The sequence below is a fragment of the Phytophthora cinnamomi genome (assembly GCF_018691715.1).
Source record: "Phytophthora cinnamomi strain GKB4 chromosome Unknown Contig44, whole genome shotgun sequence".
NCBI classification, from domain to species: Eukaryota; Oomycota; class Peronosporomycetes; order Peronosporales; family Peronosporaceae; genus Phytophthora; species Phytophthora cinnamomi.
The window spans coordinates 423,234-438,444 of NW_027150977.1; the positions used below are offsets into that span (position 1 = coordinate 423,234).

The 15,211-nt window shown below is 50.2% G+C and overlaps 4 protein-coding genes across 4 annotated transcripts; 1 reads left to right on the forward strand and 3 right to left on the reverse strand.

Annotated features, from left to right (window-relative positions):
• Nucleotides 1-1,925: 1,925 nt before the first annotated feature.
• On the reverse strand, nt 1,926-2,953 carry IUM83_13702 (Glutathione S-transferase; the record flags this gene model as incomplete). The annotated part of the gene is made up of 2 exons (XM_067938396.1): nt 1,926-2,078; nt 2,156-2,953. The coding sequence occupies 2 exons, from the start codon at nt 2,951-2,953 to the stop codon at nt 1,926-1,928; spliced, it is 951 nt and encodes a 316-aa protein (XP_067790714.1).
• Nucleotides 2,954-3,737: 784 nt separating this feature from the next.
• IUM83_13703 (Glutathione S-transferase) lies at nt 3,738-6,557 on the forward strand (the record flags this gene model as incomplete). The annotated part of the gene is made up of 4 exons (XM_067938397.1): nt 3,738-4,532; nt 4,623-4,758; nt 5,939-6,270; nt 6,405-6,557. The coding sequence occupies 4 exons, from the start codon at nt 3,738-3,740 to the stop codon at nt 6,555-6,557; spliced, it is 1,416 nt and encodes a 471-aa protein (XP_067790713.1).
• A 394-nt stretch (nt 6,558-6,951) lies between these two features.
• Nucleotides 6,952-8,319, reverse strand: IUM83_13704 (Exoglucanase 1; the record flags this gene model as incomplete). Its single annotated transcript, XM_067938398.1, has 1 exon — nt 6,952-8,319. The coding sequence occupies one exon, from the start codon at nt 8,317-8,319 to the stop codon at nt 6,952-6,954; it is 1,368 nt and encodes a 455-aa protein (XP_067790709.1).
• A 3,518-nt stretch (nt 8,320-11,837) lies between these two features.
• IUM83_13705 (putative secreted RxLR effector protein) lies at nt 11,838-12,263 on the reverse strand (the record flags this gene model as incomplete). The annotated part of the gene is made up of 1 exon (XM_067938399.1): nt 11,838-12,263. One exon carries the CDS (start codon nt 12,261-12,263, stop codon nt 11,838-11,840), a length of 426 nt encoding a protein of 141 aa, XP_067790708.1.
• Between the last annotated feature and the right edge of the window lie 2,948 nt (nt 12,264-15,211).

The following is a 15,211-nucleotide window of genomic DNA, read 5'->3' on the forward strand; positions in this document are numbered from 1 at the left end:
GGCCGTGTGAGCGGTGATCGAATACAAAATCTGCAGGCATTCTTGAACGACACAAGTTTTGCCAAGGCCGTGTTCATCTGCATCTTGCTACCACTTCCGTGCGTGCTTATCCTAACTGCGTTGGAGGCTATCCCGTTGGCATCTCCAGAAGCGGGCACTCGGGAGAACTATGCGTTCTGGATCCGACACTTGTCAATTTTAATTGTGCTGTCACCAGGCATCCTATCGAACTTTCAATCTTTCCTACCCGAAGTGGATATTACCAGGAATACGGTAGCGATACTAAGCTTGATGGGGACGTTCACATCGGGGGGGGGGGGGGGGGGGGGCTCAGCATTTGTAGCGTCACTGCTTGTTGGGTTTCCTGTACCTGTCACGCTGCTTGTCAGTGCTCCTGGGTGGTTGTTCGTCATAATTCCACCAACGATAGCAATTTACAAGTCTCGACTCCAATACTCCCCAGAACTCATGTGGCGGTTTATTCGTTGTTGGTGTGTCGTTTGATGGCTCGCCGTGTCAGTCGTGCTTTATCCCATCTACGTGTATGGGTTCCATCAGCTGGCCCAATGGGCAGGTTATCTACGTTGGCCTGCTACCTTTCATAAAAATAATTGGTCGCAACGTGCTCAGCTGGCTCATTGGTAACCGCTACGACGTAAAGGCTGAAATTTTGATTTTCAATGTCGAGGTATGTAGCGCACTCTACATGTCTGTTGCGCTGCAAAATTCCGCGAAGCTACCGACCACACTTGCGGCGATGGCAGTGGATGGTGTCCAGTCGATGGTAGCTACTAGTATTAGCGATATCGACAAGATGGTGGTGAGTATCAATCAAGTCTTCACTTCTAGCAGATCAAAGCGGTCCGAAATTTTATGTCAACTGGTTGTTGACCATGAAGCTCAAGCGATGGCGTCTATGCAACGTTGCACAGCACAGAGCAAACACGCTTCAACCAACTTCATGTCATCTACAGTTGCCCCGACAGTCTCTGTTGGATCCTTACTTCCTACAATCAGCGTGTTGTTGTCTAGTTCAAAAATCGTAACCCGGATTCACCCAGCTCCAGGCCCTTCAGTGTCGGCCTTAAAGCATGTTCAAAAGAATCGTATAAGCAATGTATCACCAAGAAGAAATAAGGAAAATATCACCGCCAAAGCAGTTCAAGTTCTATTCACAGCTGAATTCGTTTTTCTTGACAAGTATGTTGAAGCAATGGTCCCAGTCCTCTACGGTGCGTTAAGGTGTTCGTCTTCGTTAGATCGAGATTACGAATATTGGGTGTACTGACAACCCATCTGTAGCGGCCTTTGTGGCGACTGCGTACAACATGACAAATCGGCAATACTACAGCCAACTCGACTCGATCACCCCCACCAACCTGGACAATACCATTCTCTCAACGTTCTAGCCTATTGCTTGCTGAAAATCCTCTCCTTCTGGATTATGTGCTTCCTTATCAGTAGGAAACTTGGAATGCCCGCTATCCACCTCGTCGCGTTAATGGGGGGCTGCCTTTAGCAAAATATTAACGCGGACAGTCTACACAACACTTACCTCGCTCCGACACTCCGGTACGTATTACCCTCAGTTTGACAGCATAATACTTGTAGCAAGGTCTAATTGTTTTGGTGGCGGATTCAACAAGGTCCCCATTTCACTTTTAAATTCGCCTGACTCCACGAAAAGCCAGCAAGATGAAAGCAAATACATCTAATCTGCCACATTTATTCAAAACAAAGTCTGGTGCTTTGGAGTGTGCTCAAACACAGTGCTCTGCCTGCTATTTTGCATGGTTTCAACTTCTCCGCTCTTGAAAACACAATAAAAGTCACTCGAGGGGAATGAGTAGCTATTGTGATTAGAGAATCGGCACGCCGAAAACGCTACTTTCTGTCATGCAGTATCTGAACTGTCTTGGATACATTTACGCGAGCTGGGCACGCTCATGGGCGGCGTCGTAGTCGACAAATGGACCCTCCACAACAACATCAGGCTGAGTGTTCTCAGCGCTGATCTTGAGGTGGTTCCAGTTCACCGTGCTCTTGAGTCCAGGGAGCTGGTACAGATCGCGCAGGTACTACACATCCATAACAAAGTAGACGTCAGTATTTGTCCCCAAAGAAGAAAAGCAGTCTCCAAATTCAAACAACTTACCCCCACAACATTCGGGAAGTCGGCCAGTTGCTTCTCATTCGTCTTCTTCTGGAACACGTCCAGACGGATGAGCGTGTGGAACAGACGCACATCGGCCTCCGTAACGCTGCTTCCCACAACATAGCGCTGCTTGGTCAGCAGCTCGTTGAGCTTGGCAATGTCCTCGAAGGCCTTCGCCTCGGACGCTGCAGCGTCCTCCGGAGTGCGAGCGAACAGCTTCTTGAAGAAGCCCATAGTAATCTCCGTAACAATACCGTCATTAGCCGCGTCGATCTCGGCGCGCAGCTCCTCCGGGTACAGGTGCACGTTGGACGGCACCAGCTCCCTGAAGCCCGAGTCCAGCGTGCGCAGGATGCCCGCCGACTCCTCCGACACGATGGTCTGCGTCTTCTTGTCCCACAGCACCGGCACTGAGAACGTGCGCGGCGCGGGGTCCACCTTCTCGTACAGGTCGCGCACGAACTTGACGCCGTTCACCGTGTCGGGGATGCAGTCGGCAGTGGGAAACTCCTTGCCGTTCTTGCCGACGACCGTGGGGGTGGTTTCCGGGTCGACGAAGGCCCAGCCGGAGTGCGAGTCGCTGTCGTCGCCCGGCTTGGTCTTCTGATGCACCGGGTGCGCCACCGACAGGCCGATGACGTCCTCGAGGCCCAACAGGTTGCGAGCCGCTAGCGAACGGCTGGCAAAAGGGCACGAGTAAGCCACGTAGAGGTGGTAGCGGCCCTTCTCGGCGAGGAACTTGGCGTCGGCGCTGGGCTCGATCTGGAAGTCGTACGGGGCAGGCTTAGCGGCGGCCATGGTGGAGAGAGGGCGGCAGTGGTGGTTGAGGCTTTTGCACTTGAAGGCAAATTGGGAAATGAGCTTCGATGATCGGAGCATGTTGTCAAGTACCGTGGGGTCAAGACGGAGGAAGAGAAATGGGATGCCATCGCCCGCCTTGCCTTGGTCCTTGCAATCGATGCACGCGTTAGAAAGAAAAAAAGGATGGGGTTGTGAGCATCATGCTACATGTACTATAGCACTGTCTGTACGGCTCAAAACACAGCAAGTTGCACTCTGCAACGAATTGCCAACCGACGGAACATCAACGATAAAACCTGACAGCTAGAACGGTTCCGATGATGAGGACCAGCTGCAGCAAGCTGGGAAGAGAATGTGGTCATTCAAGCGATACTAGTACGCGGTCAGGTTAGGCTCATTTCCCGAGCACCCTTAGCTCTAGTAGGACAAGAACACCAGAAACCAGGTATCCGTTTAACGCCGCGTTGATGGCAATCACGCGCAATCCGCTGACGTACTTGACGTTGAAGTTGACCACCATTCCTATGGAAGGATTTCAACCACTCACAACACTACAAAATGGCTCGTCGCCCAATATCAGCGCCGTGATTGGTTTAAAACCTCAATCGATCTACGCAATCCTGCTTCGTAATCACGTAACCCATCGGTAACTGTCACCTACCGTATTACTAGTACAGTACAGTGCTAGTATGAGCAGCTCACCTCACTTGCCAATCACCAGGTCATGCTACGGGTCATTCGACAACTGTCGCCCAAGCGCTCAACTCCCTTCCTCTCCACCATGGCCGCTGCCAAGCCCGCCCCGTACGACTTCCAGATCGAGCCCAGCGCCGACGCCCAGTTCCCCGCCGAGAAGGGCCGCTACCACCTCTACGTCACCTACTCGTGCCCGTTCGCCTGCCGCGCGCTGGCCGCCCGCAACCTGCTGGGCCTGGAGGACGTCATCGGCCTGTCGGTGGCGCACCCCATCTTCCAGAAGACCAAGCCCGACGATGCTGCCGACGAACACAAGGGCTGGACCTTCGTGGACCCAGAGACGTCCCCCACCTTCACGGGCGCCAATGGCAAGACATACCCCACGACCGACTGCATCCCCGACACGGTGAACGGCGTCAAGTTCGTGCGCGACCTGTACGAGAAGGTGGACCCCGCGCCGCGCACGTTCTCAGTGCCGGTGCTGTGGGACAAGAAGACGCAGACCATCGTGTCGGAGGAGTCGGCGGGCATCTTGCGCACGCTGGACTCGGGCTTCCGGGAGCTGGTGCCGTCCAACGTGCACCTGTACCCGGAGGAGCTGCGCGCCGAGATCGACGCGGCTAATGACGGCATTGTTACGGAGGTCACCATGGGTTTCTTCAAGAAGCTGTTCGCCCCGTCGCCCGAGGATGCGGCGCTGGCGGAGGCTAAGACCTACGAGGCGCTGGCCAAACTGGACGCCATCCTGGCCAAGCAACGCTACCTAGTGGGCGAGGGCGTGACCGAGGCGGACGTGCGCCTCTTCCACACGCTCATCCGCCTGGACGTGTACCAGCTGAAGAGCGACAAGCACCTGACGGAGTACCCGAACATCGTCGGGGTGAGTTCTTGCTGACATATTTGGAGTCGAGGACAGGTTGCTGACATGATATTGTCTCTTCCTGTTGATTTTGCTGTGTATTTATTGCAGTACCTGCGCGAGCTATACCAGATTCCAGGCCTCAAGAGCACGGTGAACTGGGACCACCTCAAGATCGGCATGGTGAACAAGGCCCCCCACGCCGCCGCGGAGGGCCCGTTCGTCGACTACGATGCCGCGCACGAGCGTGCCCAGCTCGCGTAAGCAGTTGTGCGGGGTGGTTGAATTCCTAGTCCTGTTGTGCAGCAACGTGATATCTTTATGAAGTAGCATCTTGAACACGCCAAAATAATCGTGTGTTACTTTGGCACCGACGCTATTCGTTTTCTTTATCTTGGCTTTTGCAAATTTAGAAGTGGAATCGGACCTAACCGATACGGACACAAATCTGTTAGATACGGACATCGACGCCAACCCGGAGTTACGCGTACCGTGCATGCGTCCCAGGTTATGCTGCTGGCAGAGATATCGAGAACGCTGACCGCGCCAGTGTTCGCACCTACCCACCACAATCGTAGTAACAACAAAATGGCTGTTCGTCTGGCTAACATTGCGATGGATACATAACGGAGTGTGCAGTCTGATCCCACAGCAGGGCATGAGGATCATTTTTTCCGATGGAAACTGTTTCAATTTTTCTTGGCAAACGATGTGGATCATTGGCTGCTTCAGTCAGTAGCAGCCTCCGGCTGTGACGAGCAAGACTGGTGATCGCAACTCGTTTTCTGCTAGTTTTTTTTTTCTTTTCAAACTAGAATGTCGACCAAGGCTTTCCTTTGTCCTACCTACTAGCTCTTCTAGGAATTCGGTAGTCATCTTCTTTTAGCCCGATCATGAATGATAAACAGAGAACGGAAAGGAGTTCAGATTCAGCATGGCAGGAAATCGGCGCATTGTAAGTAACCTAAATACGTTATTCACAAACACACGCACCTGAGAGCTTGTTGTCGTTTAAACATCCGCAACAAATTGAGGAAATATCGGTATACCTCATTGCAGTGCGCCCAAAGTGATGGTCTCAGATCGACGTCATCAAAGTTTGATTCGTGTATGATGCTACATTGTCCATAAACATCAGGGTCCCAAGCTACATGTACTTCGATTGTTTTCTTTGTCTTTTTCAACATTCACTCAAGTGAAAACGCTACAAGCCACTGCTAACTCTCTAACTCTCCAAGATGACCGTCAAACCCGTCCCGTACAACTTCAGGATTGAACCGAACGCTGACGCCGAGTTTCCAGCTGAATCAGGACGCTATCACCTTTACGTGTCGCTCTCGTGCCCCTTTGCTTGCCGAGCTCTTGCTGCTCGCAACCTCTTGGGTCTCGAAGATGTTGTTGATCTGTCTGTGGTTCACCCTGTTAAGTGAAGCGCACCATCGTGTCGGACGACTCCGCGGGCATCTTGCGCACATTGGATTCGGGTTTCCGCGACTTGGTTCCGTCCGATGTGCACTTGTACCCCGAAGTCCTACAGGAGAAGATCGATGCTGCCAACGATGGTATCGTGGCGGAGGTCAGCATGGCATTGATCAAGAAATTGGTCTCCAAATCGGCAGATGACGTTGCGTCAGCAACGGCCCAGGCCTTCGCGGCCGTTGCTAAGCTGGACGACATTCTTGCCCAGCAGCGCTACCTGGTTGGCGATAGCGTGACCGAAGCGGATGTGCGCATGTTCCACTCGCTCATCCGTTTGGACGTGAGCCAACTTACTTCAGACTGACGAGAAGCACTTGACAAGCTTCACGAACGTTGCCGAGGTAAGTTTCAACCGTAATTTAGGTGAAGCACTTGGTTTTGTTCTACTGAGTGTCAACGCTTTGCAATGATCAGTACCTGCGAGACTTGTACCAGATTCCAGGGTTGAAGAGTACGGTGACTTGGGACCACCTGAAAATCGGCGTGGAGAGCAAGAAACCTGGCGCTGTAGCGGAGGGCCCGTTCGTGGACTACGCCGCCGCTCACGAGCGCAATCTACTTGCGTAAATGATACCATTCCTTCGACACAGATGGCACTGAAATCACCACATCGATTGATGAAATCTCTTTCTTTCGTAGCTCTAGGTTCTGAATCAAAACACCTCGTTTATCGTTAGATTCTACTACTGGACGCTTCGTGGAAAAGTGTCAATGACCGAGTGTGATGGACTATGGACTGAAGTGCGGGACGGACAGGTTGCATTTTTCCCGTTAGCATTTGCATACCTTAAAGGGGTTACCTTGGTCGGATGTCGCAATGGCCTTTGGCTGGAATATGCCTTACTACGGCGGGCTCGTGTCCTGGAGACAAGTGATCCGTAGGCAACGCTGCAGTTGCGCGTGACACTGGGTGTAGTTACCGCTACAAATGCAACATTATCCTTGTGAAACTTCATCACATCTAGTACGTCGACCCAAAGTCTCCCGAACGGATGTTCATGAACTTAACTCCGGCGTTCGGGTTCTCGGCGAAAATCGTCTCCGGGTCACCACCAGGAAAGGGGCAATTGCCACGCAAACCACCGGGCTGCGTCGGATCATCTCCCGGGAAGTGGCTGTCCAACCAGCTCATATTGAGACCATAGTCAACCCAGACGCTCATGGCTAGTGTCATGTCACCGACCATGTCGCGACCAAGTTCAGCGAGGCCACTAGAGAAGTACGCAGGATCATCGAAGTACGTCTTGGACGTGTTGCACATGGCGTCGGTGATGGAGTCGGTGCCGTTGAGGGTAGGCCACGTGCTACTGGGGTTGTCCAAGACGCGACCGTCCTGCTTGTAAAGACGCCGAATCTCCGCTAGCTCCCCCGTCTCGGTGTTGCCGGCCGCCACAAACTGTGTGACGACGGTGAACGGACGAGTCGTATCGATGTCGAAGTCCTTGCCACGACCGTAGAACTCCTGGTGGCCCATGCGGAACGCGTTAAAGGCGCAGCCGTTCTTGTCGCACCAGCCAGTGTAGCAAGTCTCGTCCGCGCTTCCGCAGTCCTTCACCGAGGTGCATTTCTGCTGGCCTCTCGTAGAACACGCGTGACTCGTGTAGGCCATGGCCATACTATTAGCCTCCCAGATATCCATCTCGGCACAGCAGGAACCGAACGAGCCGTCCAGGTTAGCCTCGCCATCAAGGAAATGAACGTCTTGGCGGCATTGAGCACCACAGGCTCCGGTGCCGTACGTAGCACCAGCAGTATTCGCTGGGAAACGCGCAGTGCCTCCGTCGACATCCATTTTGACGAAATAGAGAGCTCCATTGGAGCCGCACGGTAGATTCGATACGTCGACGTCAAAAGTGAACTCCTGGTTGAGCAGCTGGAACTGCTTGTACTTGACTCCCGACGCATCCAGCATGTACACGCGTGTGCCGACGCCGCTGGGATTTTCTAGCTTCAGGTTGAGCTCTTGACCAGTTGTAATGATACTGAAGTTGCCAGAATAGTCGGCTCCTTCAAGTCCACAGATCTCAGAACACTCTTGCGGGGTCGAGCAAGTTGTCGAATTCCATTTGTTATCCGCAACGCACGGGTTGGTCGTTCCCACCGCGTTGACATCGCGCCAATTCGCATCAATTACCACGGACGATTCCTCAGTCGTACACGAGCTCGTCTTGCCAACTTGCTGCAGCACATCAATTACGGCTGAGCACCGTTGGGAGGGCAGGGAGGGGTGCACCTCAGGCACTTGAGCTCCAGGTTGCTGCGCCAACGACGAAAATGGGTAGGCTGATGCAGCGGCGACGACTAATCCGATTGTAGTCGGAAGCCTCATGAGACCTTGTTGGTATGGTGTCGATGGGGTAGAAGGGGGCAAATGACGCTTGTGTGGAAGGCTGCAGATTGAACAATGAAGTGTGGGTCCTTGTAAAAACTCTTGTCCCATCAGGACATGTGCTGGAGCAGGAGTGGTCAGTGGACCGGCTTACACTTGCACATCGTTGATCGAAAGCTTCGGAAACGATCTGCTCATGCACTACACAATTGACCTGACCTGCTTCTAGCTGTTCGTTTCCTCTTGACGCGGTACGGAGCAACTCTAATTGCTTACTGGTAGCCTCACAAGTAAGCACACATAACTCCTGGCATAATGTGGCAGATTTCTCCTGAATATGCGCGCTGCGGGCTCTATAAGGCTACGATAAGTTTATGTTCGGCTGTTTACGAGATTATGAAAATACCGATTGTAGTGTAAGCGCTGCTGACATGAAATGTAGGCAATGTCAGCGTGATACCCGATCTGAAAGCGACTGTCTTGTCTTCGGTTGCTACCTTTTGAGATCATCGTTTAATTGTCGTTGTGCTTCTTTGTAAGATCCAGAAAATAATGCGTGCGTGAACGCGAGAGAAGAAGCTAAGAGAATTACAGGCTCAAACTGACGGAATGAAAAAGAATGTCCAACACCTGCAGCCTCACCATAAACACCAAGTAGTAACACTGGTTGTATAGCAAACTCGAGCGTTTGCAAACTGTTTGAAAGTGTATACTACGTACAAGTAGGAATACATGTGGTAATGCGTTGGTGGAGTCAGGCGAAACTACCCTAAAGCCAGCGAAGGATATGAATAATTGTATGTTAGTGGAGTTAGATGAACTTACGTTTGAGGTACTTACTTTAGTAGGACGTGAACTCATGTTGTACGTCAATTTTGCTGCGCTTTATACGGATAATTGTTTTTTGTAGTTGTGTGCAGTGATTGTCACCAGCACTAGTTTCGATTGACGAAGTAGTGACCTCGAGGGGGTTATGAATTGGTGCAAACGTCTGCAAATACTTCAAGTAGCACTTACAATTAGTTAGTGTCTCGTAAAATTCACAAACATGTATGCGCTAGCACGAAGAGTGCATAGAGGGAAGTTCTAGGTAGAAGTAAAAAAAACACAAATCAGGTCTTGACATCAATAAACATAACTTTAATTACGCTTGTTGATGCTTTTTGACATACATATCGTACAATTGCGAACACTGAAACCATAGATGACGTGCAGCAATGCTAACGGTAAGATAGAGTCAATGCTTAGTGTAATCCGCAGACATGTTTGTGAAATTGGACTAACCGTAAATACCTCCCCCCACCCCACCCCTATGAATTCGTTACTCGAGGTCACTACTTCGTCAATCGAAATCCACACTCATGGAAACATAGCAAAACCCAGCAAATGGTCAAACATGAGTTCACGTAACACCACTTAAACATATATTGTCGAACATGCTAGTTATATGAAAAGTCGCCTAACTCCACCAACGTGTTAGTATCTTTTGCTATCAACTAACAATTTGCAAACGCTAGCGTTTGCTATATAACCAGCGTTTGTGCGAACACAACTTGTACTGTTCGGGGATAACTTTTATGACTTAGGGGCGTGCTGCATAACATAATTCCTGCGGAATGAGCCCAATTTCAGCTATGACGAAATGGTGTAGTCATAGTCAAAGTGCGAAAAGGGGAGTGTGCAGGGTTGCTCGAAAATCAAGCTGTCAAAAAATTATTGCAATTAAAACACGCGAAATTTATTGTTTGCTCAAGTCTCCAACCACGTCCAAATAAAGGTTCATTTTGCCGAGCTCGACTACCGTGCAGGAAGCTTTGCGTTTCCACCTAGGGCACTCCTATTACTGCTATTGGCACTAGCAATCATGCTTCACGCCTGAATCTACAACTACACCTTTGCCCGTCCGAACTAAGAATAGTTTCAAGCAAAGCGATACTGTAATATTTGACCTTTTCGCACAATTGACACTACTGCTACTAATCACCAACGAATCAGAGAATACTTGCACACAAACCGAGACTGCGCCTCCGGTGTTTGTGCGCTCCCGCGCTCGCAGAATGAATGGTGAGCGCGCCCTAGCACGAAAATGCGCGCGAAGGCGCGGCGAGAAGCTCTGAGCTCCGACCCAGGCAGGCGTCTCTCACAACTCGATCCCCCTCCTCGCGCACAGATGTCCCGCCAAGCCTCACTCCCCAAGCACTCGCCAGCCGAGAGAGAAGCTCCGCATCCTCGCTGCCCACCGCGCCGGCAGCGCTGACTGGCTCCAAGTCGCTTGACATTCACGGTCAATCAGACGCGGATTGAGCCTATGACATGCAACAACCTGGTCAACAGGACTAAGCGCCAGGTCTTTGCGAAGGCGCTGAAGAAGCACCAGCAAGATGACGACCTCGTTGTCTACAGTACTTCGATGAAACTAACTACAACGTCTCCTGCAAACGAGGCTGCGGTCGTGCCAAGAAGGCAAGCGAGCTACGTTGGTGCTGCCACTGTCGAAGGGCGCCAACCTACAAGTACAGTGCGCGGTCAACTCAAACACCGGAGGGCAGTCTCGGTTTGTGTGCAAGTATTCTCTGATTCGTTGGTGATTAGTAGCAGTAGTGTCAATTGTGCGAAAAGGTCAAATATTACAGTATCGCTTTGCTTAAAACTATTCTTAGTTCGGACGGGCAAAGGTGTAGAGCTCGACGTGAGCTCGACGAGCAGTACTTGGCAACCTCATTCTTCGATTTCCTGCGCACTGTTCAATACCTCTCTCCGAAGCTTTTGTCGCATTCCCCAACACGATGGAGAACCTTACGGCCCGCCCGACGTAGCGCCAGGTGTGCCAAAAGCTGATCGAAAATCGTGAAGGGAGTTGCCTATCGATGCACCGAACTACGAATCGCACTTCAACTTTTTCATTATAAAAAACTGCCATTGTCACCTCTGAAGCGAAAATACGCGTCGCTCGACCCGCCCTACGCTACTGAATCCGCTGTACAAGCTCGATTTCCCAGCCAATCCCGTCGAGTTTTCTGATTGACGCGTGGACGGAGGCTGGTACTCACCATCGCGGGGCCACCACCATTGACCGCTACCAGGATGTTAAGAAGCTTTGACCTCAAATGGATGTCGGTCGCCTCAAGCGAAACCAAGAGGTTGTTCTCGCGAGCAGCGCTCGTTTTCAGCGTTCACCGCCGCGCGATGCACGAAACAATATTTGAGACGCTTGAGTAGTACAATCGAGACGTATGGGACGCTCAGCTAGCAGCACCGCACATGGTGCAATAGTTGGCAATACATAAATTGTTGATTGACTCTGTCCTTGGCTCTCAATTAAAAGACAATTCTTTTCGAGTTACTCTGGAACTGGTGGCTATAATAGATATTCCTTATACCATATGTATGGTATGTTCGTACTACTAGTAGTAAAACATTTGCAGTTCAACAACTCTAACGGATCTATAATATTTCGTACTGCTTCTGCCGAAGCCTAGCAAATGACGGAAACTGAAGTACCAAATTGAATATCTCATTTACTTCGCGTGAGCAGCGGCTCTGGCGGCCTCAGCGGCCTCTTGTGCGGCCTTATGGTCATGAAGATATTTAAGAAAGCGCTCTGTCCAGAGCTTAATTTCGTCAGCTGTCAGTTTCTCCGACATCATGAACGCAGTAGCCCCTTCAATAGAGACCATACCCTTTCTCCATGACTCGAAAATGTTGTTCTTGTACTCTGGTTGAATCATCATCCTCTGGAACTGCGGCAGCTCCTCAGGGAGCTTGCCGAACAGACCAAGAAAGCCGTCGCCACGCTCTTCTTCGGCAGCGGTGGCACTGGCAGCCTTCTTGTGAGTCTTGTGCGCTCGGAGAAGCCGCTTTTCAGCGCCTCCTTCAGTCGACAACGCGTCAGCACGGGCGAGAAGGGTAGCCGCAGCCAGTAGCAGGACGTAGGAGAGACGCATTGCTAGGTGACTTGGAACGACGACTTGGTTGCTTGATGGCGAAACAGGAAGTGAGGACTCGCGTACTGAATAGCAAAAAAAGCTGGCTGATCGACTGCCAAATGATGTGTTTCGCGTGCCGCGTGCTGGTGCTTTAGATTTGAAGTCCGTCTGTTTTTTATATGCATGAAATACATGTAAGTACTGTATGTACATGTAACGGGCTGGTGCGATTCCGACCTATGTACACATGTACTAGTATCAAGGTACACGTACAAAGAATATCGCTAGTATGAAAAACATGTTACGTTACTGGTGACTGTCCACTCACCGTGAAATTAGCAGAATTTACATGTTCCCGTTACCTGGAATGACTGTAATACATGGGTCACTTGTTTCCCATTACAAGTCGGGGCTACAGTAGATTAGAGCACGGATTATAATTTAACACATGAGCAGTACATACCAAATAAAGGCATTTTTTCCACTTGGCGTTTTCGCCGAAGTCCCGACGGCGCAGCAAATCAATCAGATCTTTTGTCGATCCCAGATTGTTGTTGTAGAAGGGACAAATTCATCAGTAGGTTCATTGCAACGCACGGCCTACGTAAAAACTGTCAGGTTTTCGTCAAAAATGATGCAGAGATCAGATATACCAACGTCTTTATCTTAATGTTTGTATGTAAAAGGCGCAATGACTGATCACGTCCAGCTTTTACGCCGTAAAAACTCAGAATTTGCCAACAAATTATATAGGACAGGAACTTTTTACGAGTGTTGCAATGAACCCGTGGTTTATTGCAGACTCTACAGTACATGTAGCAATGCTAAGCCCCAGCGTCAGGCAGGCTGAGCCTGGGGTCCAAGCTGGACCAGCAATGCTGACAGGCTGACAGGATTGCTGTGACAGTACTGTACATGTATGTGAGATGTATTGCTGGCTGGTCTCGGTCAGGTGAGACAGGTTACTCTGGGTCAGTCACCCCGGGTTTTAGTCTCAGCCGGCCTAAGTCATGCCGAGTTACAGTAACAAAATTCTGAGGTACACAGTTATTCCCGAGCGATATATACGGTACATGCAGCGAACATGGACTGAAAGGTTACTTCCCTTTGTCCCCTTGACTATCCTGTGTAGAACTTGCTTTATAAGTGTCCAGCAGAATGAATCGGATGAGTACCAGTTATGAAAGAAAACAGGTGAGTAGCAGGCCAGAGAATAGTTTAGGAAATTTATTTCAGAGCTAGGGCATAGTTTCCCGAATATTAGAACATAGAATTTTTAAATCCGATCTATTTTGTACGACCGACGTACCGTCGGTCGGTTTTGGGGAATATGTATCCAATGCATCCAACTGTGTGCATCCAACAACGCTAGCAACAAGTATGACAAATAAATTCTCTGAAATTTATTTCAGAGCTAAGGGGCGGTGCCAGCAGGTGTGCGAGTTTGCCGAGTCAAATACCCTTTAAATCTCATATGAGTTGTGTAGAGAGTACCGTTTGGTGTTTATAATAACTTGCACAAAAGGATAAGTTACTTGGATGCTACCTGTGTCGGCCACCTTAGCGAAGTGCGAAATACCTTGAAATATATTAGCCAATCGCATTAATCAGATGTTGCACGAAGGTTAACCCATGCGATGCAGCTCCAAAACGAGCTGGTCGCGAGTCGAACTCGGGCTCTAACTGTTTTGCTCGTCAAATGGCGTGGAGTTGAGGATGAAGGTGACGGGTGATCCTGTCGTGGCCGCGGGTGCTACAGAGTCCAGCGACAGTTGACCCACTCTCTCAGTAAACTAGAATAATTACTTTCCCGAGCTCTGGTCTTGTTCCCCCAGACACCGTCCCGCTCCGCGTGGACTTCATTAAATGAAAGTAACACAATAATATATGATTGTCTGACACATTCATTTTGATGATTCACCGAGTAGTCGAGTGCATTGTTTGCGTTGGAAAGATACTAAGTACTCAAATTGGTTACTCCAACGAAGTGTATGCCTTGATTTGATTTGCTTGTTCAGCCACCCACTTGATGTCTACTTAACAATACACGGGGAGTTGATCGTGCAGCTTTGGACACAGCAGAGCTTAAAGTTTTTGTACACAGGATGATCACTGGGAGGGTTGCAGCATGTGCTGGTGTTAATGTTTTTGTCGTAGTTGGCTGGGAACAGGCATCCACGTCGCATGACCTCACAAACTTGAAACGCGGAGCAGCTTGTTCTCCCAGGTCACGCGTGGCAGAGCTGGGCACGGCAGCCACGGCAGCAAGGAGAACGACGATGGAGGGCGGGAACTTCATGGTTTGGCTCTTCAGATGACGGGGCAGGTTAGGCTAACTTGGATTCAAGTCCATGACGCACTGTCCTCCTCTGTCCTAATTCCTCTGTGAGATCCATTACTCCAACAGGTATGACGCTCACATTCGGCGGCCAGGGGAAGCGATACTTTTATCGTTGAGGCAGTGGATCTTTTATTTGGTGAACTTGGGAGTATCGATGTCCAACGTAGATAAGCTAAGGTGAGCAACATGAGTTTCAATCTGGGAGTGTCAGGTATACTGTAGCTGTAGCTCTGTAAATGGATATTATATTATATTCCACTAAAATAGAAAAAATACAACCGCAACTTCAGGTACGGAGGAGAACTTGAGTGCACCCTGGACGCAAACGGCATTATCCGCGGAAAATAAATTCGCAATTCGAAGAACTATCGTTTTGGGCTGTTTTTCGGATGTCATCAAGTGACATTTGGGAATTTCGGCGTAGCAGAAATATTGGTTTCCAGCGTGAAGGAGTAAGACAGGAGCCAGATCAAGTCACATGCGGGTAAGCATCCAGTTGCAGTGCGGACAGGTAGTCCCGCCAAGTTGGTTGGCGCCAGGTGTGACGGGGTCACACGAGCACCTTGCACAGAGGAAGTGTGCTAACGAGAGTATACAAACTCTCAGTAAACGGCAGTTCACGTGT